Genomic DNA, 27,060 nt, shown 5'->3' on the forward strand with positions numbered 1-27,060 from the left:
TTGTAAATTTACTGATGCTGACAAATTAACTGGAACTGAAAACTGATGCTGACTAAACAAGTAGATCATCTCTATCCTCCTTTTCATTTTTTTGTACATGTGAATAAATCCCACTGTAGGCAATATGCACCCCACCATGTTGCTTTCATCTGTCCTGTCATTTCAGATCATCAGTGCAGAAGATGAGGGGTGAAGTCAGGTAGAGAAGCCGATTCAGGCTATTAAACTGTGTCACCTTGTTTGTACATGATCTGATCAATCTTGAACAGTTTACCTTCCCCAAATTCTAGGCCCATTTTATGATATTTACAGCCATTTCTGATCATTAAATTAATAATATTGTAGTGTTTCCAGGGGCAGAGCGAGATTTCGAGGCACAAACAGGTTTCCAAAGGCTACGGTTTGGGGAGCGGTAATCGGTTTTTAGAAAGGTCACGTTTGTTACCTACCTCAACTGAACGGGAAGCAAGTCCTTGTGCTTCGCCATCTTTCAGGGCCCAAGCACACCCGTCCGTGCTTTCGGTGGCCGTTACAGGTCATCCCTATCCCACTTCTGACACAACTGTGGTGTTAATCTATAATGATAATGCCCACAAATTCTTGAAAATAGCTTTTATAAATGCCTCACTGTACAGCTTCAAAATCAAGTTAAAACTGTCATGTTGTTGACCTCATGTCATGCACTGTCAGTACCATACATTGCAACATCTATGAATTTAAGTGTCCAGCCCCATCCCTCAGTTTAGGCCTATATAGAAAATCGAGTGGCTGAATAACGTTTTTGTTGTTTTTCGAATTAAAGAGTGAGCCTTTAACCATTGGGGGAACACGAAACTGGTAGTGCATGCACTTGCCTGGGCAAACATGTAATTCCTCACTCACGCCACACGGGGGGGATTTTACACCACTGTAGAGCAGCACTGACAACATAATGCAATATGATATTAGGCAGTGGATGGAGGCAAATATTTTCTACTGTATTGATGGTGTGTATATACAACCTAATGTATTTTGCCCACAAAAAAAAGTTTGATGATTTTCTTAACAATTCAAGATCAAAATGCACTATATCACAACAGCAGTAGGCTACATATTATTGTACTTGAGTGAGAGAGGTTGGAGTCGATTGAACAGATGTTGCGAAATTTGGGGGCAAAAGAGATTGAAGGTCGATGTGGTGACAAAGGGGAAGAATGAACATTAAAGAAAGAGGAGGGGGAAGGGGTGGGGGGAGCGCTGAATCGACAAGGGCAGATAAAGGAGAGAGTGGAACGCTCACGAAGGTACACATCTACGGAATCACCAGAGCCACTTCCGCCCACACGAAAGATGGCGGCTCCCTTGATGGAGAAATTGTCGGAATCTTTAGGTTCCCCAGAACCTGCGGTTCGACTGATTCTGTCCGTTTTAGTCGGTGAGTTCAATTTCGTCATCTCTGACAGCTTTCAGTAGACGCTCTGACATAACCATGTGTCAATGTAATATTGAGTTACACTGTTTTAAAGGTGTAACTACACACACACTCCGCTAAACCTGGTAACGTTAATGATGTCTCTTGCTCAGCTGCAGTAACTAGCCAGTCTAACGTTGGGCTAGCTAGCGAGTAGACCCGCTGGCAAGCCGAAAGATTACAGTAGCCAAATGCACTTAGCTAGCCTTGTGTTTGACAAGCTGACATGACAGACGGGCTGCAAGGTTGAGCGTGCACAAGACTTCGCACAATGCATTCTTCTCTGCTGACTGTCAGAAAACACATTTATTTAATCTTTTTAGCTAACGTTAGCTAGCTAGCGATTATAGCAGACGAGGTTACTACAAGCGGTTGTGGCATACGGGTTTACTTTACAATGGTCGGTTTATCCCAGGTAGCCGGGTGTCTTGTCATCTCTGAACTTTGCTCTGACACATGAGCATGTTTTTCTACTGAAGTCACATATGCTGGGATTGACAAACAAATAGTGCAGTATAACAGTTACGTTCATTGCCTTAATGCAATTGCAGTTGCTTTTCAGCTTCTGGGGCCCTGATATGAGTTATTCTTGCTGTAGCCTATAATTGTAGATATCTTACCTTTGGCCCATATTGACAATCTTGTAAATGTTTAGAATTTATATGAACTACAATACTGCCTTTACCAGTCATCATTGTGATTGTGACACTTTGACGGTATCAGATTGCAAGTCCTCCCCACCTCTATACTTTATGGAAGTACATTTAAATGTGATTACAAGCTTTTAATTCTGGTGCCAATGTCTACCCTTGTAGACATTGCACTAACCTTAACGATATGCACCAAAAGCTCATATGACAGCAAAACTACAGGCTCTTAATTAATAAACTGCAGCCATTCACAACCAAATAGCATGTGATTTCTGTGTAATAGTCAGATAATGACATTCCAGTGGAGTGACTTTTCATATTTAAACATGATAAGTCACTCTGCTTTTAGGCATAAACATTTTGAGCTGAATCTCTCACTTAAGTGTCCATGAAACTAAAACATCAACGATTGGTCAGTGTTTCCAGAATCTTTTTGTATTTTTTATTTTTTTAGCAGTAAAATGACTGTGGGAAGGTCAGTTCTGGTGACTTTTTAAAAGGACATTCCACTACCATATAAATGGAATAAAACTATGCTAACACCATCTAAAATATAATTTGCCCCTCCAGCCCAAAACATAATGGTCCATATTATCATGATCTGGCAGGTGTGCTATTTAGCTAAAAGCGTTAGGCTATCACCTGGCTATAGCCCAACTGATGCAGTATGTTGGCTAATAAATGGGCTGAAGAATGGGATTAGCTACATCACAAACTCTAAACATGATCTTGTTGCTAGTTAACATCATATTGATGACTTGAATGTCCCAAAAATACAGTATGTTACTGTAAATACCAAACATAACTTTTGTTTAGTGGTATTACAGTAAACTTTACAGCAAAGTATTGTTAAACCAGCTTATTTAGAATTGACAGTAACTTACAGGTAAGTTACCGTAAAAGTTACAGGACATTTAATTTTAAAGTGTAGGCCTACCTGTTACACCTGACCCATGTTACATTTGGCCCTTATCTCCTCTATGCCCTTATCTCCTCTCGTGAACAGTGAGGGTTAAACGCACCTAAGCCATTCTGCCCACTCCACTTTGGAAATGGTACAGTTAACAAATGTGTAGGATTTGAGAAATAATAAATACAGTAGTAATGGAAAGCTGGGATCCCCTTTTTTTAACAGTTGCCATTAACCCCTTTCAAATGTGTAGTTGTGACGGTGCAATGCATTGTATGCCCGGCCATGTTTTCTTTTATCCCTGTGGTACATACAATTTGAATGTGTCTCGAGATAAATATAATTTTCTCGCGTGGAATGTGAGAATCCAATTGAAAAGGTCAACTATTCTACTATGTTTGTTTTTTTCTGATTTTGGTGTTCGTTAGGCTGCTCATGTTGTTGGCTGAGGAAAAGTAAGTGTGGTCTGCAGCATCTTCAAAGTGTGTCACAGCAGAAGTATTTTTTTGACATGTTCCACATTTTTGGGGGGTCTGTGGGCAACAATTTCATAGTAGTTGCGCAGGCTGTGCAAGCAGTCAGAAAAGTGGGTGCACAGAGTCTCGTATGTGTTGACTACATTGGGTGGGAGACACGGGGTACAAAACCATTTTTCAGATTTGATTTTCATTAAATCTTGTTGTAGGCAAAAATCATATAACCTAAGGTACAGAACCTCAGCCCCGGCGGGCCCCAGACCAATTGCATCGCTGGGTGTGCACTGATAAACGTCTCTGTTTTTTATCTTGGGGTTACAGCACTGAACTACAAGGTCTTCATTTTGCTGTCAGCACTAAGGGCTCTTGTCTAGAATGATTCACTCGTGTTGATTGCACATGTTAACAGTCTCCTCCTTTCTGTCGTTCCTACAGGGTACCCCTGTGCCCTGCTGTACCGCCGCTTCTTCTTCCACCAGCCACCCACTGTCATTCACCTATACCACGCCATCTCCGGACTGTCTCTGGCGGCTTTCAACTTTGGTGAGATGCGAGGGGACGGAGGGAGGCAAATAGAGAAGGAGGGAGGCAGAGAGAAAGGAGGTGGGGAAGTGGTGTTGGGGGAGGGAGAGAGGAAATGAAGGAGGAACTTGGTAGGTATTTCGGCTCATGCCTATACATTTGTAATACGTTAAAAGGATTGAGAAGTTTGCTCTGACCAGGAGCCTCTTTCTGAGCAGTGCTACATTAAGTAAATAGTGTCAATGGCTTATAACAATATTGGAACATCCCAACTTCAGGTGAAGGAGAGGTGAGAGAGCAGGTGGGTTGATGACCCTGTAGAAAAGTGGCTGGGGAATGAGTGGTGGGGGGGGGGGATTGTGGAGGAGATTGAAAGTGTTTGGGTAAAGTGGCTCATTTATGAAAACCGTGTTTGCCTAGCCATTACTTTGGTGCGGTGGGAGTCGGGTTGCAAAATTCTGGAAACTTTCAATAAATTCCCTGGTTTTCCAGAAATCCAGAAATGCCCTCTTTGTTTCAAATGAAATATTTTGGTGTTTGCAGCTTTTGATTATTGCTTCAGGGGCTTCCGTGCTGTACTAAGAAACCACCCTAGTGTTTAACGCTGCAAGGGATTGGCCTAGAACAGGACAGTATCTTAAGGGCGGGATCTGTCTAGCTCAGGGATGTCAAACTCGTTTCGACCCGCGGGCCTGATTCGGTCTTCACCGAGGTCCGGAGGGCTGCACACAAAATTGGTTATGTTTCCTCACTGTCTAAATGACCAAAATACAGTCCTCTAGCCATCGTTTTTGGATTTTACGATGCTCCCCGACTTTCTAGCTTTCGTGTCACTGATTGATAGAAAGCTGGACAAAGTGAAGAGACTATAAACCTAGTTCCTTTATAATTTCTACCCAGTTTTGATTTGGTTGAGCTCATTCCCCACCCCAAAATTATTATTTTTTAAAAGTATTTTGCTCAAAACACCCGCGGGTGTATGTTAGACCTTGAGCTAGTCCAGGAGTGTCAATCATTCAATTTGTATGCTATAGCTAGCCTAAGCGGTAGCCACCAAGTCCTGAGTAATTGTGAAGATGTAAAGAGAGTTTGACAGACTGAGGGAGTCTAGAGAGGGATGGATGTATGGATGGTTTGAGGTTTACATGATAGTACGAGATTAATAATGCAACATTTCTCCCCCTTGTTCTCTGCTGCACTTGGATTTTACAGCAGGTCTGTTGCACTTTCTCTGTCTTTGTGGAATCTATCTTTTTTTTTTTTTTATCCTCTTCACTTCATAACCTGTGTTGACCTGCTCATCTTCAATTTGCAAGAATTGCACTATTTCTTCCTCTGTTTCTTCTCTCTGCGCTTACATCCATCTCTCTGGCCCATTTCCCTTCCTCCCTCTGTCCCTCTATCATTCCATCTTTCTGTCTCTTTCAGGAACCCAGCTCTATCACTCTGCATTATGCGTCCTTGTCCAGTTCCTGATGATGAGGCTTATGGGAAGGACGATAACAACCGTCCTGGCCAGCTTTATGTTTCAAATGGTGAGATTTCTCCCTCAATCTTTCTCGCTCCTTCTTTTTCTCCTTTTTTTCCCTCCTTTTCTCTCAATCTTCTCCTGTGTTCTGTTGTGATGTGGGAGTCAGGTGATAGAGGAAGCATCTCTCGCTCGTTGCCGCTCCCTTGCTACTTGTGGTTGAAGAGCTGCACTGTCCGTGTGTGTGTGTGTAATTTCTGCTGTTCATGTTACGATGTCCTCTTCCTCTGTCCTTTTTTTCCCTCTTTCACTGGAGTACTGAAGCACCGTAGAATACTGCCACTGTATGACGTAATGCTCTCGCTCGCTCGCCCTCCCTCCTTTTTTTTAAAAGTGTGACTGTAATCATTGTTTTATGTGTTGATCAAGCCTGTCTTCTTTCTTTATCCCTGTCTCTCTCTGTAGGCATACCTGCTGTCAGGCTACTACTACACCGCTACAGAAGAATATGATATCAAGTGGACCATGCCCCAATGTGTCCTTGCACTCAAACTTATCGGTATGTTCACCTCATCACAAACACCCTCTCTCCGCTGCTCTGTACAACCCCTCTTTGTTTCCCACTTATTTTGTGTAACACCCGTTGCTGCGTGATTATTTGTCCGATTTCCTTTTATTTTCTTAGCGGCGACTTGCGTTGTCGTAGTTGTTCATTGGCCTCTGCGATAACATGGATCGTATTTTGCATAGTGCAGTATACTAAAACAACCTACTAAGATCCATCATGGTTTTACATGGGTGCAGCTGAGGAACATCTACAGTCAAAGTATTCATTCCAATGTTCATGGCAATCCTAGGAGCTTTCATAACATGGTGACTGATGCCATTTTGCGTTCTCTTTGATTTCAGGTTTGTCGTTTGATTACTATGACGGTGGCCAGGAACCAGTGAGTTGATTGATCTCTCTATCGGCATTTGATTATTGGTCAATTCTGTGTGGAATTGTTTTTATCTCTGTTCTATTTTTTATTTATTTTGCTCTATCAGTGTACTTGTCTGTTTGCTTCAACCTCTTCCAAGTCCTCGTGTGTGTGTGTGTGTGACAGACAGTTTGGATGTTTGAGTGAGAGACTTTGTCCACACACCAGTCAGAGATGAGTTGAGGTAGCGTGTGTTTGCATTGAGGAAGTTATCCATGTACAAACAGGCAAGTGTCTAGTGGTCATCGTTACAAATGTTACTCTGTACAGTTGCTTCTCACCTTTTCTGCTCCTAAATGGCACAACTTATAGGGCTCTGGACGAAAGTAGAGCGGCATGTAGGGAATAGGGTGCGATTTGGGACGCACCCGTAGTCTAGTTTCTGTGCTGTGTATCTTGTTTTGTCTAGTCAAAAAGGCCCCAAAAGGCAGGCACACGGGTTTGCACTTGGAAAACCAGCAGTTTTATGCCCCCTAGTTAAATGCCTGTTAAGTAGACCTATTTGGTTCAATTGAATTTGCGGTCAAACCATGGGCCGCTTTCAACAAGAACCCCGGGTAAATGGATATGCAGCGAGCTCAGCCAGTGACTGTGCACTGTTATATGTCTCTCCTCTATTTCCTGTCTTTTCTTTCTTTCCCCTTTCCTCTTTCACTTTTCATTCTACCCTTTTCCCCTCTTTGCTTTCCTTTTCTCTGCTCTCCCTTTTCTCATTTACCCAACCTTTCCCCTTTTACTCTAAATCCTCCATCTTAACCCTCCCCCTTCTGTCTCCCTGGCTCCAACCACTATTCTCCACCTCACTCTCCTTCCTCTCTCCCCTTCCACCCCACCAGTCCAAGTTGAATGAGGAGCAGAAGAGGTCAGCCCTAGCCAAAGTTCCCTCTCTGCTGGAGGTAATCGGCTTCTCCTACTTCTACGGAGGCTTTCTGGTGGGGCCCCAGTTCACACTGCGCAGCTACCAGAGGCTCGTCAAAGGGGAGCTCACCGACTGCCCCGGACAGCCACCTAACAGGTAGAGGAGGGGAGGCCGGACTGGATGGAGGGATGGGGCCCGACTGGGAGGTGGGATGGGGCCCGACTGGGAGGTGGGATGGAGGCAGAGAGAGGAAGGAGATGGATACATTGGTTTACTTAACAATCTTTTTCTTTCTCTCAGTGTTATACCTGCTATGAAGCGATTCTCCCTTGGCCTCCTCTGCCTGGTGATCTACGCAATATTCAGTCCCCACTACCCAGATAGCTATTACCTAACAGACGAGTATGATGTAAGAAAGCCTTGCTTTTGCACCAGCATTCCTGACACTTAACATCACTGATTGAAGCCAAAGCCACATTTCCTTACGTTGTTCTGTTTGACAAATGTAACCGTCCAAAGTCAAATGCGAACGTGTCTCTTCAGGCCCAGCCGTTCTGGTACCGCTGTGTCTTCATCCTCCTTTGGGCCAAAGTCATCCTGTACAAATATGTCAGCTGCTGGGTCATAGCGGTGAGTAGTAGCACAATGTAGCAGCACTTGGTATGCAAAAAACATATCATTTCCAGGCTGCTCCCGCTTCAAAATAACAACACCTTTTACAGACACACCTGTCTCCACATACCTGTCATTCACACACAGATTAGTTTCACTGGGACACGCCTACGTCAGATCAGGGGAGAAGAAACTGGTCTGGGAGCCCAGCATATCACCGATACCATGTATTTAGGTTTATCAGGAAGAAGTTATTCAAGTGTTTGTAAAAGGAATGTCTGTGATTTGTGACTCAGGAGGGCGTCTGTATACTCTCTGGGCTTGGCTATAATGGCCTGGGTCAGAATGGCGAGTACCAATGGGATGCCTGCGCAAATATGAAGGTGTGGACATTTGAGACCACACCCCTTTTCACGGGCACTATCGCCTCCTTCAACATTAACACCAACGCCTGGGTGGCCAGGTTAGTGCCTGACTAAAACTCGTAACTATTTATGGCCAAGTTAGTGCTTTCTGGGATCCTTGGAGCATCCCCACCCTTACCTTAACCATTTTAAATTCCACCTTAATTGGGTAAGGACGTCCCAGGGATCTTGGATAGCAGGGACCTTAGTCTGATTTTAAAACTGTATGGCTAGGTTAGTGTCTGATAAAGTGCTAAAGGTCTCTTGCAAAATAGATTTAAGCTGTATAAATACAGGTTTAATTGATACAAATATATACTGGTATATCTAACAATATTTTGTGGTTTGTAACACTCCTACAGGCATGTGTTTAAGCGGTTGAAGTTCCTAGGCAATAAGCTCCTGTCTCAGGTGACCGCGCTTGCGTTCCTGGCCATCTGGCATGGCACGCACTCCGGATACCTCCTATGTTTCTCCATGGAGTTTATCATCGTAAATGTGGAGAGACAGGTACGAGTAAATAATGGAATTTAATAGAATTTTAATAAAGCACTACTTGAATACTGAACTTCCTGCTTTTACTTTCTGCTTTACTCCTATGGGTACACTCAATATGGCCGCTTGTCCACCAATCACAGCACAGTGGCTTGATTGGGAATGGCTGTTCTAGTAATTATATTTCTATGGAAACAAGCACCAGAGAGCGAATCCTGAGGAGACAGGAAAATGCCGCCTCGCTTATTTTTGCTTTCAAAAAGTTGTACACGGCAATGTCTTGACCACGGTGGGAATGTACTGTATGTATTTTTTTAAGCTGGTAAGGTTAAGAAACCTATTTTGCGAGGGCGACCTGACCCTCAGTAGTCAAAACATAGTTGCGTCAAACATTGGGAGCATATAAACAGTGTGCAATGGCTTCATCTCTCTGTGTGATGTTTTCCATTCTCTGGAGCTGTGCATTTTAAACCTTGTCAAGAGGAGACAACCTGTCAGTGCTAATTTATCCTCAAGCGGGTCAACAACTAAGGGTTCAAGATCTCCATTTTAAGCTATTGGAGGATTCTCAAACTCTCTGCCCCGTATGCGTTACTGCATTACTGTGTGTGCGCCCGTGTCCATAACTATACCTTTTATACTGTACGCGTATCCCTGTTTGTTTCAGGCCCAAGCGCTGGTGAGGGACAGTCCCCTGCTGACCCGCCTGGCCAACAGTTCCCTCTACCCCCTCATCTACCTGGTCCAGCAGTTCATCCACTGGCTCTTCATGGGCTATCCTTTGGTGCCCTTCTGCCTCTTCACCTACGACAAGTGGCTCAGGGTAATAAACGGCTTAGAAAGCCTTCGGAATGTTGTCATAAGCATATTGCAACACATTTTTACTTGAAGTAGCTAAAGGTAGCTGGCAGTTTGTAATACCACAAACATGTTAGGACTCAGATCATGCATTATTGTGTGATGAGTGAGTGCAGTTTTCTGGCATGCGTTTAAGCTTTTGACTTGGGTTGGGGAAACGGCTGTCTGGATGAGGATTTAATGTGCTCGGTTTGTCATCTTTCTGTTTTGCAGGTGTATTCGTCCATTTATTTCTGCGGCCACATATTCTTCTTCACGTTGTATCTAGGCATCCCGTATCTCCGCAAGGTGCTGGTACCTAGAAAAGAACGGAGCGAGAAAAAGGAGGACTAGGAACTATGTTAGGTAAATGCAAGCTTCTGTATGGTTCTCCCAGACTTTTCTGTGTTTACAGTAAGGCTGTGGCGATCATGGAATTTTGGACAATGATTTAAAGGGATGGTTCACCCATCTTAAAAAAATGTATATTGGCTTCCTTACCCTGTAAGCTGTCTATGGACAAGGTATGACAGAAATCCATGCTTTGGATTTGTTTACCTGGCTGCTGTTTCAAATGCTAACGTTTTAGCATTTGTGGCACAAATGCAAGTCAATGGTAGCTGTATTAGCATTTTTTTTGGCACTAAATGTCCACATCTACGTATCAAAAACTGTAAGTTACTTGTAGATGAAAAGCGTTTGAAACAGTGGCAGGGGTAAACAAAACGTAAGCATTGATTGCTGTCATACCTTGCCCATAGACTGCTTACAGGGTACGGAAACCAATGTGTTGTTTTGTCATTTGGGTGAACTAGCCCTAAAAAAAAAATTGGCCCGTTTTACTGAGAGACAAAAACAGAGCTTGTAATGTATCATAATGCGTCTTTGAAAATGATCTACGACATACCTAATGTATACAACACAGCTTTGGTGACACCTACGTCTCAGAAATGTATGATTTTTGACCACTTGGAACTTTAGGAAATGAAGCCTCCCCTCCCAACAGTGCTGTACTGCCCGTAAAATGATTGCTGCCCTCGTTGAGACATTACCAACTTTACCCTCGTCATGTAAAAATGAAAAAATGCTATTGGGTAAATTCTATCTACTTGAAAATGAAGTTGAAAGACCTAAAAGCAATGTATTAAAACAATTATTATTCATAATTGGCGGTTATACCATTACTGTCCTAGTTTAGACTTAATACCCTGTAAACACATTCTCTATGTTTCAGTTATTCATTAGTCTCCATATTGGCAAAATATAGTTTCCAGATAATTAATTCAACTTAAAGGCACAGTTTACCCCCAAAATGACTTTTGACAGATGTTTTCATACTTCCATAAATGGTATGAATTCAAAATATGCAGATCTAAAATGAATGGGAAAGATTCTGATCCAAAACAAAATGCTGCCAATTTTCCCCCGTTTTTGTTTGAGATTTAGGCTTCTACATTTCTCCTAATGCATGTAGAGGGATCTTCACAACATATTTATGAATAGACAGAAACAGAAATGTCACTGTCTCTTATGTTACTTGTGGATATATGATAATAATATTTATGACGATGGATTGGATTTATATAGTGCTTTTCCATCACATGTTCTAAACTTTTTGTAAGGGGGGAAAAACATCACCTCAACTAATCACTCTCTCTTTCTCTCAGGTCTCTGGCTGAATCTCCACCCAGGATGTGACTGAAGGGAACTGTGACTTTTAACTAGGAGCGGATCAGAAAATATTTTAAAGCCTTTAATATTTGTGTACACATTTTTCTTTCTATTTATTTTAGTGTTTTGGACGGGACGCACGTTTTTTTGGGACCAGGGAGATAAAGGTACAGGAAATAACCATTGTGAGCCAATCAGGGGTGTTTTCTTGGTTTTTAGAACTTGAGAGACTGAAGTCTTATATACACAGTATATTGCACTCGCTACTCACGGGCTCTGGATCCGTAGGCAGCTCTGTTTTACGATCTCTCTTCCTGTTTCAACCCTTCCCTCAAGTCCATATACACGGTGTATACAAAACATCCTAATATTGAGTTGCACCCCCCCCCCCTCCAGCCTCAATTCGTCGGGCATGGACTCTACAAGGTGTCGAAAGCGTTCCACAGGGATGCTGGCCCATGTTGACTCCAATGTCAAGTTGACTGGATGTCCTTTTGGGTGGTGGACCATTCTTTATACACATAGATACTGTTGAGTGTGAAAAACCCAGCAGCGTTTCAGTTCTTGACAAAAGCCAGTGCGCCTGGCACCTACTACCATACCCCGTTCAAAGGCACTTAAATATTTTGTCTATATTCACCGTCTGAATTGACACACACACAATCCATGGCTTAAAAATCCTTATTTGTCCTATCTCCTCCCCTTCATCTACACTGATTGAAGTGGATTTAACAAGTGACATAAATAAGGGATCTTCGCTTTTGCATGATTCACCTTGTGAGTCTGTCATGGAAAGAGCAGGTGTTCTTAATGTTTTCTCTACTCCGTGTGTATATAGCCATGTCTGTGCAGGCTCTATGGTTCAGGCACAACATAAATGTTTTTGGCACTTTCAGATTTAATGTAAACATTCATTTTGTTGAGAGAACAAAAAACCAAGGATTGCTGCTCTGATGGGAATTATATATTTTGGGGGAGGAGTGTTTTCATTGGCCAACACTCACTCACAAGAAGCACTGTACACACTAACACGTGACTCAAAAATGGCCTTGTATTATCAACTGTTTTTACATTTATTCTGGTTTCAATTCATATTTTGTTTCCGTTATTTTGTGACGAGACTGGATTTTATAGCTATTTTAGAAGGGTTTTACGATAAACCGTTTTGTAGCTTTGGATAAGATTCCATGAAGGGATTTCAATGCTCTCCTCTTCCCCCATCTCCCTCTCCTCATGACCCTTTTCATCCTCCTCTTTGTCTGCCGTCGTCCTCTCACTCCATTGCCACCCCACACCCTTCCGGCTGTCTCTGAACAAACTGGAAAACAAATTCCCAACTTAAACAACAGGTAACCAAAACCACCACTTTTACATTGAGTGACATCACCATACCAATGTCAGCAGCATCACAAGTGGTCTCCAGTGAGATCTAGCACCTTCCTCGATCTTTCTTAGGACTTGGTAAAACTTTGCCCTAACCACTGACGCAAGGTCAGATCTAGAATGTTTGACCTGTCAGATACTCTGTTCCTACATCTACCACTATCCTTTTCCAATGCAGAGACACATTGGGAGAGCAGTGACTCACTGTAGCAACAACCCACATTTTAATAATATTTATACTTGTGGTAATAATTAATTGATGTGAATTAATTGTTATTTCAGAGACTACTTTTTTGCCTTATTGCTACCAAATGTACAAAGGAAAAGAGAAATGGGGAAAAAATAATTTTAAATACATTTTTTGTAATGTTCATTAAAATGCTGGATTTTAAAAACCAAAGAGGTGTGTGTCAGTGGTGTAAAGTACTTAAGTAAAAATACTTTAAAGTACTACTTAAGTAGTTATCTGTGCTTTGCTTTACAATTTATGTTTGACAACTTTTACTTCATTACACTCCTAAAGAAAATAATGTATTTTTTACTCCATATGTTTTCTCTGACACCCAAAAGTACTGGTTACATGTTGAGTGCTTAGGACCGGAAAACGGTCCAATTTACACACTTCAAGAGAACACACATGGTCATCTCTGATCTGGCAGACTCACTAAACACATGCATTGTTTGTGAATTATGTCTTAGTGTGTCTCCCTGGCTATCTGTACATTTTAAAAACAATAAAATAGTGGTGTCTGGTTTGCTTTATATTAGGGAATTTTAAGTTATACTTATTTTAGTAATTCCATTTACTTTTGATACTTAAGTATATTTTGAACCAAATACTTTTATTCAAGTATTTTACTGGGTGACTGGAGTAATTTTCTATTAAGGTCTCTATACTTTTACTCAAGTATGACAATTGAGTACTTTTCCTCCACTGGTGTGTGTCTGGCAGAAGGGGTGATATGACGTAATTTTGCAGTCAGGGCGGGGAAAGGTAGTGGCTGTTAAGAGAGCGTACCCCCCCCCCCACACCACCTGTCAGTCACTACATGTAGACACAAAAAATAATATTATGTTGCGCTGAAATGAGTAATATCATGCGTTGTCCTCAACACCCTCATCGTGGATTCAAGTAAACAGAGAGAACAGTGCAATTTGGCAGGGAGCTAGAATTGGAGCTGAGAGGAGAGAGGACGCAGTGTGGGCGGGTTAAGAAACACGGAGAGGGAGGGGACGTCAGCGTTATATTCCCATCGTTTTTACCCCTTCATACGACGTCTGCCGAAAACAAGGACATCGGTATTGAGATTCTATCCGTTCGTATCACTGTCTTGCGTCAAACTGAGGCGTACACATTTGAGCATCTTCAAGAGATCTGTGTATGAAATCCCGATACCTGCGCTTTAGTTTTTTTTTGCGTCGGAGGATAGCTGAGCTGCAAAAGCGCGGATGCTACGAGGGTAGCGTTGGGTACCAAAACACCTCACTCACCACGGTAATGTGAAATTGACAGCGGCTTTCTCATGTTTTTGATTGTAACCCGTATCTATGTCGTCGACAATATTTCTTTAAGGGTCCAAAATATAGATCTGCTGGCGTATGGTGCCAATTGATGCACCTATCAATCAATATGGGGTATAACATCGATTAGTTATTGTCGCATAAACGCATGTCTGCATCACCTCTGTGTAGCCTTGAACAACCTGTGCTAACTAATTTTGAGAAGAATATATATTGTACGTTCCTCTACACAGTCTCGTTCAAGTTTTTAGTTTTGATTTAATATATAGGCCTAGGCCTTGATAGGCTTCGATTTTACGCATGGCAGTGAATGGTAGAATGTGGTATCGTGATGCAAATAACGGCTCAATACCCCATGGAATCATTTTGGATACCGTGTCAACCAACTGGCACGGACACCAAAGCCTAAACACACCCACCCAGGCAATCAGTAGGTGTGTGCATAGGCAGCATATTGGCCTGTATATAGGCTATAACATCATTTACCATCTCAAAATGAACAACAGCATAACTGGGCTGCTATACGTTGCAGCTTTTTATTATGCATACCAGTTTGTTTTGATTCCGTCTAATGCTCCATTTTATTGTACCAGTTTAATGTGCCAATTCACTACCATGACCTGGGCCCATGTGCTGTCTTTTTACTGGGCTTTTGTTATTCTGCGTTATTCGTCGGTATTCTGTATGAGGTGAAAGTATAGCGCCGGAAGATTCCGTTGGATGTAGGCTTAATGTATTAGGATTTTTACTTATGTGTATTTGTCTGTCCTGGCATGTCTAGTCTATGTTCTCTACACCTCAGCCTATCTTCCAGTTGCTGATCGGTTTAATGTGTCTAACTCATTCTGCGGCGGGCCGACTGTCTCCTCCCTACTACTTAATTGATGAATTAAGGCCGCTGATTAGTTAGGACCTCACCACACCTGGTTGTATAGGTCTAAATTGGACCCAAATTGAAAGGAGAAATCAAAAACCAGCCCACTCGGCCCTAAGTGGAATGAGTTTGACACCCCTGGTTTAATGCATGTACTGTATTCCTCCTCCCTGTCCTCTCCCTTCTACCTTTCCCTTCCTCCCTCAGATGGACAGAATGAGTTGTCTCTCCTTCCTCCTCCTTTGCTTGACTTCGGTTGCCAATGGCAACAAAGGTCAGTTTCCTTTCCTTTTGACTGTTAATTGTGAGAACTGCTGAAATAATGTTTTTTTTCTATTGCCATGGGAGCACAGATCCCTGTAGTCATGCTCTTGGCCAGGGCCCTTTTGTTGCTGTCCCCTAAACTAGAGGGAATTCAATCATATATCCACTCACTGTGCTCAACGTCATAATATATCACATTATATGTCTGTAATGTGTGATTACATACACATCACCATTATAGAGTGTTGTCCTGCATGTAGCCTGTGTGTATGTATGTATGTATGTATTTTGCTCAATGTGGTGATGTTGCTGTATGTGATTCTGTGTGTAATTGATAGCATGACATTCCAAGGAGGATCAATCTTCTTCTCTTGAGATAGATCACCGTGGATAGCCATGACTCTTGATTTACCAACATTGTTCCAATGATTATCACGCTGGAGACTTGAAATTAGACTGGGGGCGAAGGATGTCAGAGAGGGCGAGGGAGGAGAGGAGAAAGGGAGTGACGCTAAAAGACAGGGAGAGCGAAGTGGAAAGGAGAGAAGGGGAGCAGCAGTGACGGGGGGGGGGGGCAAAAGGAGTCGGTCCAAGGAAAGAGATACGGAGACGCAGCATGTGTGACAGACAAACAGTCAGATAGTTAGGAAGGGCGGGTGGGTGGGGAGAGGAAGAGAGAGAGAGAGAGATGGTGCGTTAAATCAAGTGACGGAGAGAGAGAAAAAAGTGAGCGAGATAAGAGCGTGTGAGAGAAGGGCAGAGAACGAGGGGATGTGTCAAAGAGAGAGAGAAAGTGAGAGAAATGGAGTGAGAGGGATGGAAAGAGAGCTCTCAATCTGTAATCCCGGGTGTAATCCACTGCCCTGATGTTCAGATTAATGCTGTATTGCAGAGAGATGGAGAGAGAGAGAGGGAATGGGAAAGAGAGACAGGCGGGGGGAGAGGGTTAGAGATAAATGACAAAAAGAGGGACAGAGCAGAAGCTTGAGGACAGGCAGTGTTCGTATCAGATTAACCATTGAGGATGGTGAATACTAGCCTGGGCGTGAATACTAGCCTGGGCATGACTCACCAGCCTGGTCACACAACCAAAGGGGTGTACTACAAAGCAAGATCAAGGCAGCTAACTTGCCTGAATACCCTTAAGAAAACATTTTTAGTATTTAGAAAGATAAGCTTGTTATGGGCATGGTCTAATTGACTCAACAACCAAACATACATCCATCCCACTTGGGAAAAAACTAGATGAATCAGTTTTGTTTCCACGTCATTTCAACAACAAAAATCAATGTGATGACGTTAAATCAATGTGGAGAACTGGATTAGGAAAAACGTCATCAAAGTTAGGGAATTAGGTATGTTTGGTTTATTTCACGTTGGTTGACAACTCAACCAAATGTACATCAAAACTAGATGTTGAGCTGATGTCTGTGCCCAGTGGGATATCTACAGTGCATTAGGAGAGTAATCAGACCCCTTGACTTTTTCCACATTTTGTTACAGCCTTGTTTAAAAATTGATTTAAAAAAAGGTTTCACAGCAATCTACTCACGATACCCCATAATGACAAAGCGAAAACAGTTTTTTTTTTAAACATTTTGTGCAAATTTGTTACAAATAAAAAAAACAGATACCTTATTTACATTTATCCATTATTTTACCAGGTAAGTTGACTAAGAATGCATTCTCATTTGCAGCAACAACCTGGGGAATAGTTACAGGGGAGAGGAATGAGCCAATTGTAAACTGGGGTTTTATTAGGTGCCCGTGATGGTTTGAGGGCCAGATTGGGAATTTAGCCAGGACACCAGGGTTAACACCCGTACTCTCACAATAAGTGCCCTGGGAGCTTTAATGACCTCAGAGAGTCAGGACACCTGTTTAACGTCCCATCCGAAAGACAGCACCCTACACAGGGCAGTTTCCCCAATCACTGCCCTCAGGTATTGGGATATTATTTTAGACCAGAGGAAAGAGTGCCTCCTACTGGCCCTCCAACACCACTTCCAGCAGCATCTGGTCTCCCATCCAGTTACTGACCAGGACCAACCCTGCTTAGCTTCAGAAGCAAGCCAGCAGTGGTATGCAGGGTGGTATGCTGCTGGCATAAATATTCAGACTCTTTGCTATGAGACTCGAGACTCGAAATTGAGCTCCCTTGAGATGTTTCTACAACTTGATTGAAGTCCACCAGTGGTAAATTAAATTGATTGGAAATTATTTGGAAAGACACACACCTGTCTATATAAGGTCACACAGTTGACAGTGCATGTCAGAGCAAAAAACAAGCCATGAGGTCAAAGGAATTGTCCGTAGAGCTCCGGGACAGGATTTTGTCGAGGCACAGATCTGCGGAAGGGTACCAAAACATTTCTGCAGCATTGAAGGTCCCCAAGAACACAGTGGCCTCCATCATGCTTAAATGGAAGAAGTTTAGAACCACCAAGACTCATCCTAAAGCTGTCCGCCCGGGCCAAATTGAGCAATCAGGGGAGAAGGGCGTTGGTCACGGAGGTGACCAAGAACCCGATGGTCTGCTCTGACAGAGCTCCAGAGTTCCTCTGTGGAGACGGGAGAACATTCCAGAAGGTCAACCATCTATGCGGCACTCCACCAATCAGGCCTTTCTGGTAGAGTGGCCAGACGGAAGCCACTCCGTCTGGCATTCAGGCACACAACAGCCTGCTTGGCACCTAGAGGACTCTAAGACCATGAGAAATAAGATTCGCTGGTCTGATGAAACCAAGATTGAACTCTTTGGCCTGAATGCCAAGCGTCACGTCTGGAGGAAACCTGGTGGCAGCATCATGCTGTGGGGATGTTTTTCAGTGGCAGCGACTGGAGGACTAATCAGGATCAAGGGAAAGATGAACGGAGCAAAGTACAGAGAGATCCTTGATGAAAACCTGCTCCAGAGCGCTCAGAACCTCAGACTGGGAGCGAAGGTTCACCTTCCAACAGGACAACGACCCTAAGCACACAGCCAAGTCGACGCAGGAGGGGCTTCGGGACAAGTCTCTGAATGTCCTTGAGTGGCCCAGCCAGAGCCCAGACCTGAACCCGATCAATTATCTCTGGAGAGACCTGAAAATAGCTGTGCAGCGACGCTACCCTTCCAACCTGACAGAGCTTGAGAGGATCTGCAGAGAAGAATGGGAGAAACTCTCCAAATACAGGTGTGCCAAGCTTGTAGCGTCATAACCAAGAAAACTCAAGGCTGTAATCACTGCCAACAAAGTTGCTTCAACAATGTAAATGGTCTGATTACTTTAAAAACGTTCATACATTTGCAGAAAAAAAATCTAAACCTGTTTTTGCTTTGTGACAACGAGGTATTGTGTAGATCAATTGAGGAGGGGAGGAGGGGGGGGGGGGGGGGGGTGATTAAATCAATTTTAGAATAAGTCTAATGTAACAACATGTGGAAAAAGTCAAGGGGTCTGCTCTCCCGAATTCACTGTATTAGCTTTCTTAATGAACCAGAAAATCAAATGTTATTTCAGGTTGTTTGTCAAAGTTAGCTGGCTAACTCATTGCTCCTGCTTTGCAGTACACCCATCTGGCTAGGAGAGAACGCCACTCGTCTTTGAGATGACTAGTACTGGAGGACAATTACTTTCCACTCTGTAGTACTCTCATCTCACATTGATTCAGGACAGATTGGCATTTTTAATTGTTATAATTAGCCAGAGTGTTTTGGTTGTTGAAACGGCGGAGCGGTTGCTACACAACATGTCCTGTGGCTCTGTCATCGCTGTCTGAGTTGAACGTCATCATCTCAGTGTCTAGTGAGGGAGGCATGTCTAAAATAAAAGCCCTCAGGCTTTTGTTTTGGTCTTTGATTGTTTGAGTGTAAAATCGTCACCGTTCCAGCTCGTTCTCCCTTGATTGATATGGGTGAACATTCTGGAGAGAAATGAATAATTAATTGGCAATTAGAGGGTGTATTCACAGCAAACTTTCCCTGTTTAATTTGGACGTCCACGTTTGCCAGTGAGTGAAGTGGTCAGGCAGCCTGTGGGCCCGACTGCTTGGGCTGTTCTGATTGATATGTACAATTTACCTCTCCCTGTGTGATAAGGTGAAATCGGCATAGATGTAATTATGTTGCCAACTGACGCAAGGTGTGGAGTGACACTTGTGTGTTAGGGGGTGGGGGTTGAGTGTGTGTGCATTTCTGTGTGTCTGTGTGTGTCTTCATTTGTCTGTATGTATATCTGCAGTCACACACACACACACACACACACACACACACACACACACACACACACACACACACACACACACACACACGTCCTGTCATGTAATGGGGTTGTTACAAGTAGCCATGTTTTTTTCCCCTTCTAATTGCTCCATTTAACCCAAGCCTCCTTTTGTCTCCTGTGTTACCGTTCAGCCAATAAGCACAAGCCATGGATCGAGACGGAGTACCAGGGTATTGTCATGGAGAACGACAACACCGTTCTTCTCAACCCACCACTGTTCGCCCTGGATAAAGACGCTCCACTGCACTACGCAGGTGCAGTACAGTGTCGTGACGTTGTATTAGTTAATGTGACGACTGTTGCTCATCGAATGGTTACAAGTTTCTAATTACGTGATTAACTGAATCAAGCAATTATTAACTCATTAACCTGGGGCACCATGGGAAAACTAGTTTTATTGAGTTTCTATTTCCCAAATTAACTCAAAGAATATCAGAATATCGATTTTACAACAGCTGCTAATTAACCAGTTGCCTCTATCAGTCTCATAATCTGAACGTCGTATAGCCCTTGAATCTGCACGGACCCGGGTCCCACTAATGAATTCGTACCACACCAATCTTCATTTTTATTTACTAAAAAGCTAAAATGATGCTAAAAGATACACATAGACAACACACATTATAGGCTATTGATTAAAACTTAGTATAACGGGCCAACACACTATGGCGCGTGTTACCCACAACGGGAATTTCAAAAGAGCGAGAAAACAAAGTACACGAGAAATATACATTTGGGTGAATTTGTCAGCTATTCTATTCTAACCCTAGCCCTGCCTCAAGCTGTCACTCTTATGGGTCAGAATATAATGATGTAATTACGTGGGGGGTGATCTCCGGGGATTCTCTGCGTGGACCGTTCCGCTGTTCGATGAAGCACTTCTCCTGCGCACCTCGTTGCTCGTCCTCCCGGTGTCCGTGTCCCTTTTGGCTTAGGAGTCTGTTCCCCCCTTTTCTCTAGAAGGGTTCTTCTGAGCACAGACAGCTATGTAGCACAGAGCTCACAGCATAGGAATGAATCCCTTTAGATACCACAATTCAATGGGAGATGGAGGCTAGGTGGTTTGACTTGAATTCACCCGCTTAGACACAGCTACTCATCCGTAGCTTGGGTAGAAAAGGATTTCTTTGTCCTCAAACTTGGGTTGGTTGACTTTTTCAGACCCTGCTGCAGCTGGGGTCACGTAGTCCTGTTGTAAATTCTATACTCACAGGTTTTATACCCTTGGGTCAGAAGTGGGCGTAGCCTCCTTTAGGGCAATTCTCTGGGCGTACCAAGTTAATGAGGCAAGGGATAGATTTTTCTCAAATCCCATTTTAGACAACTAACTTAACATTTCATCTTCCCCAAAACATTCTCTTTGATTTTGATATTTTCCATACAACGTACAATGTATAAACATCAAACATATACTAGGAAAACCCTTCACATTACAATGTTTTCGTAATAACGTCATCTATTAACCTTTAATAACAGAACAAAAATGACATACATTTTCATAGTCCATCTATCAGCCACCATTGTGGCTGACGGAAACCATTGTTCCAAAGTCCCTTTATTTCATGTTTAATGTTCTGAGGCTGGTTCTCCATAGTAAATTGACAAAGGAATTTGTCTGTGGCCTTAGATTTACCAGGGGCGTGGGGGCCATAAAACCCCCCCACGTCTTCAAACCCCTTGATCTCTCCTCCTCTGTTGGGGTTGAGAGATAATCTGTAGGGTTGTGGTCTCCTGTAACCTGACCTGATCAAGACAGTCATGACAACAGGCATGGTTAGAATGATGGGGGGCCACTTGGCAGTCCTCCTATAGCAAATCAGGACTCTCCCACATAATAAGCATGATAAAATATTAGCATTGAAAGTATGGTAGCAATTTATTTTACGGTAGAAATATTACCGGGTGTTAACTAATTAAACCGAGTATAAACATAAAACATATTGCCATTTGGAACATATTTGCTATTGGTTACAATGGCCACGGTTAGCATATTGAAAACCGAGTCTCACAATACCCCTACAGTGAGTAAGCATTTTGTAGAGGGGAAATTGTTAGAAATTGAAAATGTTATGCCGTCCTAAAATCAGAGTTGTAAAATGGTAATTACACAATAATAACCTATGAAGCGCCATCATTTGTCGCCAGAAAGTTCAAATTGTTACCACACAATTTGGTAAATACCAGTGGAACAAGTACCGTAAAATAAAGCACTACCGAAAGGATTTTGCTGTGCACTCCCAGAAGCATTACAAATATTTACATGGAAAATAATCATATCTGTCCTGTCCTCTATTTTTAGGGCTGCCCCAATAGTTGGTGTGTAATTCTATTCCTGGGTACTGCGCTGGTCCTCCACAGCCAAGTGAAATTCAATTATTTGTATTCATTGGGAACATTATATGCCCTGTGCTCACAGAAATCATTATGGTACACGTTTCCCAACTGGGACAATAAAATTATTGATTGGATCATGTAACATCACATGGGGTTCATTGAAATAGATCACTGAATTTCATTTCATGTTGTTCATTTTAGCCATTGAAGACTCTATTTGCGTAAATCTGTCAATGTAAATCATCAAAATGTCACCCCCCCCCCCCCCCTCCCCTCTCTCTCTCCTCCAGGTGAGATCTGTGGCTTCCGGGTGCACAATGGGCCCTCGGGATCCAGTTCGGTCCAGTTTGAGGCGGTGGTTCTGGACCGCTCGACAGGGGAGGGCCTGGTCCGCTCTAAAGAGCCATTGGACTGTGAGAGCCAGCGGGAGCACAGCTTCACCATCCAGGCCTATGACTGTGGAGAGGGCCCCGATGGAGCCAACAGCAAGAAGTCCCACAAGTGAGATACACTACATTACATTACCCTAAAGGTCAAATAGGTTTCATGGATTGGATTGTTGTCAGAGGTTATAATGGTTATTGTAGTTTGGAGAATGATTAACCCTTGGGTATTTGCCTCTGCTATGCTTGATCCATACCTTACTATATTACCATGCAGTTATGTATGTATTGACCTCTCTTCATTCATCTTTATCACGGTCTTTACTTTTCTCCTATTTCTCTTTCTTTTCTTTCTTTCTCTCTCTTTCTTTCAGGGCCACGGTGCATGTACGTGTGAACGACGTAAATGAGTTCTCCCCAGTGTTTGTGGAGCGTCGCTACGAGGCCTCCGTCCCAGAAGGCCGTCTGTTCGACCACATCGTGCGCGTTGAGGCCCTCGACGCAGACTGCTCCCCGCAGTACAGCCAGATCTGCTTCTACGACATCATCACCCCCAACGTTCCCTTTGTCATCGATAACGATGGTGAGAACTACAGCTACCACAATAGAGCTGGGCTTTACAGCAGATTTCCACAAATAAACAAGGATCTGGCTAGTCTTTACCTGAGCCGTTTAGAATATGTTTATCTAAATATATGGCTCTGGTCTTGACATTTTGTTTATTTGATTCATATACTATAAAATTGAATGTAGTGTGTGAGTTGACATCTTGTCACCAATGAAAACAACAGTTAGCATGTTGATGACTACCAATCTGTACAAATATGAGTTCATTTCCCTGTTCTATTTTGATTGTCTCCAGTTGGTCTTGTTGCTATGTACGTTGCTAGAGAATGACCGGTCCCTTAAGTAGTCACTCACTCACTCCTCCACCATTTCCAAGTATCTTGCTCACCCATTTTGCAGTTTTTATGCTATAGCATTCCTTTTGTACCACAATGAGCAGATTTGCAGCCTGTTTTTGCTGTATGAAACACAGTTTGACTCCCGCCTTCACGAGTAGATAGTCCTAGTTTTCAGAAAAACATACGTGTGCGTAGGTAGTAGTTGTGTAAGCAAAGCTTATGCATCAACATTGCTAGGGCAGGTTTCTTTGAACAGAGCCCAGAGGACAATAGGTTCAGGGGGGTTAGGCCTTAGTCTAGTGTTTCCGTTGATCTTGTAGACATGTTTCCTCTGAGGAGAAGGCTTTGATTTCAGTCTGCAAGACTGCCATTGACGGGCTAATGGTGGGAGATCGATAGCGTGCATTTTGTAATATGACAACAGAAAAGGGGAAGGCAGATGTTCTCAGGAGTCAGGTTTTTACCATGACTTTGCACAATTGGCAGTGACTGGGGAGGAGGTTGCAGGGGATCAGAAGTTCCTTTAATATATGGGTCAGGCTGCTGGGCCCAGATGAAGCACAGAGACTTTTTTTTTGTTTCTGCCCGGGCGGTTTAAATGCCCTAGTATTGTCATTCTCTCTCTCTCTCTCTCTCTCTCTCTCTCTCTCCCACTCTACCTCTAAATTTCTCTTTCATCCCTCCCTTTCGCAGTCTTTCTTTCTCCCCCGTCTCACATTGTCTTCGGCCTGTCGTGCAAGTTCCGTCAACCATATCTTTGTTACATTCTCTCTTTGTCTCTAGATATAAGAGGAAACTTTATTCATTATTTTAGTTCTCTCTTCTCTCTCCCTCCCTTGTCGTTGCCTTTTCCGTTTGAATATACTGCACTGAACAACTTTGGAGTGTCTACTGTGTGTGCGCGTAGGTGTGGTGAGAGTGTGTGTATAGGAGTGCATACTTTTCATGCTGTGCTTTTGAGTGAGGGAATGACTGTTTTTGTATTGTACTGTACATAACTCTCTCTCCCTCTCCGTCCCTCTTTTCCCATCTCCTAGGTAACATTAAGAACACAGAGCCATTGGATTCGAAGCGCCAGCGTGTCCACACCTTCTGGGTGACCGCGTTCGACTGTGGCAAGAACCGAGCTCAGGCCGACGCCCAGGTCGTCGTCACGGTCAAACCGTCCTGCAAACCCGGCTGGATCGGTAATCAATAACACTAAACGCATCATCACCCTCGTTATTCATGACTAATTCATCTGCCTCCTCAGTGGTGGTGTGGAATGGACCTATTCCCTATATAGTGCACTACTTTTGAACAAAGCCCTAGGGTCCGTCGTCAAAAGAAGTGCACTACAGTATCTAGAGAATAGGGTGTAATTTGGGACACAGGCTGTATCTTTGTTGGAACTACATTAGTCTCTTAATGATACTGTAGCATATAGAATGGACGTTGTTGGGTTAAATTTTGCAGACTTCAATTGAGAAAATGGTGATAACCAAAGATGACAATACTACTTGATAACTTAATTGGTGTGAGTGGTCGAGGGACACAACTTACCTTTGCCTTTAGAGCATAATTATCCTAACATGAATGACTCATCAACACAGATTTTTTTGTACAGTGCTTTCGGAAAATATTCAGACCTCATAACTTTTTCCACAGTTTGTTACTTTACACCCTTATTCTAAAATATACATATTTTTATCCCTGAATATACACATAATACCCCATAATGACATAGCAAAAAACAGGCTTTTAGACATTTTTGGAAATGCATTAAAATAAAAAAACTAGCACATTTCCGTAAGTATTCACACTTTTTACTCTGTACTTTATTGAAGCAATTTTTGAAGCGATTACAGCCTTGAGTCTTCTTGGCAGTGGCGATTGCAGCATGTAAGTCTTGGTGGGGCAAACTCCCCCAAAATGGTTTAAATGAAGGGGGCATTGAAAGTGCTTAGAATATTCATTGACATTTCTCCAAAACAGGCTGTAGGTTACATGTGCACCAACAAGTCAGAACAGTGGGCAAAATTATGAGGGGGAAAGGGACCAAATTATTAGGGTGAGGCACATGACTACTAACAGCTTACTACACAACATACACTTATTATTACTTTCTTAGCTACAGTATACAGATCTCCCTGGCATATTACATCATTTAAGAAGCAGCATACAATACATTTTTGGACTCACCTTGTTGTGCTGTGCTCACTTGAACAGGAAATTGTGTGGCCCAAGCTCTAGAAAGAGGCCCAAGTTCCCGACTTGCAAATTCTAAGTTGGATGACCGTTCAAAACGTATTTTCCCAGTCGGAGCTTGTTTTTTTTCCAGAGTTCCCAGTTGTCTTAAACTCACTGAAGTTTTCCAAGATCAGAGTTTCCAGTTGTTTTGAATGCAACAGAAGTCATGCTGGATTAACAGCATGGCCAATGTGTTCAACCTTTTCTGGCCCTTTTCGCCCTTGGGGCGGCAGGGTAGCCTAGTGGTTAGAGTGTTGGACTAGTAACCGGAAGGTTGCAAGTTCAACCCCCCGAGCTGACAAGGTACAAATCTGTCATTCTGCCCCTGAACAGGCAGTTAACCACTGTTCCTAGGCCTTCATTGAAAATAAGAATTTGTTCTTATTGCCTAGTTAAATAAAGGTAAAAAAAAAAGTTTTGGAAAAAAAAGCTTGGAAAAGAGACCCTTAAACCCAGACTTGGACCACACACCCTCTCCTCTGAATAGCAGGCTATTGATTGCTTTGCAATGCTTGTAGTTAGCCACTGATTCCTTCCAAACCACTCAATGTTGAATTTGCGATTTCCAATTTGTTGTGTAATGTTTAGATCCAATGGCAGATGAGAATCAATACATTTTATTTCTCTTCATATGACAAGGATTGAAAAGGATTGTCGACTTGATTCAGGATGATGGCTGCTTGTCTAGCTTGCTAGCTAAGATTTTTAAAGTATGATGTTGACATCATCAGTCCAATCAAAGCTACGGTAGATATAACATGATTTGACGTCATTTTATCTGTAGCCAATGACCTTGTGCCTTCTTGAATGGGCATCTCTAAAGTAGATCTATAAGCACCACCCAAAAGGGCTTGAATTTTCTAGCTCTCCCTGTAGATTTTGCGGTGACATAGTGTCCCCATGAGTGACAGAACACTGAGCCAATCACGGCGCAACTAGAGAACATTAACAACGCCTACGCTCTGTATTTTTCACTGGCTGACCCACCACCAGGGAAAGTACTGAGCTAGTCTGAAACACCTGCATTCTGGAGCTGCCTTACTCAAGAAAGCAAAAAAGAGACAATGTTTTTATGCGGCTTTATTAAAAGAAGTATAAATATTTTTCAAACTGATATGTGACATCGTATTAATGCCAAAATAACATGCAAAACAGGCAACAAAGCTGCCCTGAATGACAGGTCACTGCTTCTTGGGTATGATGCTACAAGCTTGGCACATCTTTATTTGGGGAGTTTCTCCCATTCTTCTCTGCAGATCCTCTCAAGCACTGTCAGGTTGGATGGGGAGCATTGCTGCACAGTTGTTCGATCGGGTTCAAGTCCGGGCTCTGGCTGGGCCACTCAAGGACATTCAGAGACCCGAAGCCACTCCTGCGTTGCTTTGCTGTGTGCTTAGACAAGTTTTTGTCAAGGATCTCTCTGTACTTTGCTACATTCATCTCTCCCTCGATCCTGACTAGTCTCCCAATCTCTGCCGCTGAAAAACATCCCCACAGCATGATGCTGCTACCACCATGCTTCACCGTAGGGATGGTGCCAGGTTTCCTCCAGAAGTGACGTTTGGCAT

At 43.0% G+C, this 27,060-nt stretch overlaps 2 protein-coding genes across 6 annotated transcripts in view; both read left to right on the forward strand.

The window, feature by feature from the left end:
* The first annotated feature begins 1,258 nt into the window (after window positions 1-1,258).
* Window positions 1,259-13,117, forward strand: LOC139394236 (lysophospholipid acyltransferase 5-like). Of its 2 annotated transcripts, none has more exons than XM_071142270.1 (13): window positions 1,259-1,414; window positions 3,922-4,029; window positions 5,437-5,543; window positions 5,942-6,035; window positions 6,386-6,423; window positions 7,293-7,471; window positions 7,616-7,724; window positions 7,859-7,945; window positions 8,224-8,390; window positions 8,694-8,841; window positions 9,494-9,649; window positions 9,898-10,029; window positions 11,331-13,117. In XM_071142270.1, the coding sequence occupies exons 1-12, from the start codon at window positions 1,330-1,332 to the stop codon at window positions 10,015-10,017; spliced, it is 1,398 nt and encodes a 465-aa protein (XP_070998371.1). In that variant the 5' UTR covers window positions 1,259-1,329; the 3' UTR covers window positions 10,018-10,029; window positions 11,331-13,117. The 2 variants fall into 2 exon arrangements, with proteins under 2 accessions (XP_070998371.1, XP_070998362.1); XM_071142261.1 differs by having other exon boundaries at window positions 1,279-1,414; window positions 5,434-5,543.
* Window positions 13,118-13,924: 807 nt separating this feature from the next.
* LOC139394251 (calsyntenin-3-like) overlaps window positions 13,925-27,060 on the forward strand; it is a 40,097-nt gene continuing 26,961 nt past the window's right edge. The window contains exons 1-6 of one of the 4 annotated variants that reach the window (XM_071142285.1): window positions 13,925-14,212; window positions 15,320-15,386; window positions 19,773-19,895; window positions 22,266-22,476; window positions 22,733-22,941; window positions 24,301-24,450. In XM_071142285.1, coding sequence (XP_070998386.1) covers window positions 14,099-14,212; window positions 15,320-15,386; window positions 19,773-19,895; window positions 22,266-22,476; window positions 22,733-22,941; window positions 24,301-24,450 — 874 coding nt within the window. In that variant the 5' untranslated portion in view covers window positions 13,925-14,098. The remainder of the gene's footprint in view (window positions 14,213-15,319; window positions 15,387-19,772; window positions 19,896-22,265; window positions 22,477-22,732; window positions 22,942-24,300; window positions 24,451-27,060) is intronic. The other 3 variants (XM_071142280.1, XM_071142293.1, XM_071142300.1) reach the window with 3 other exon arrangements.

This window comes from Oncorhynchus clarkii, chromosome 3 (genome assembly GCF_045791955.1).
Source record: "Oncorhynchus clarkii lewisi isolate Uvic-CL-2024 chromosome 3, UVic_Ocla_1.0, whole genome shotgun sequence".
NCBI classification, from domain to species: domain Eukaryota; kingdom Metazoa; phylum Chordata; class Actinopteri; order Salmoniformes; family Salmonidae; genus Oncorhynchus; species Oncorhynchus clarkii.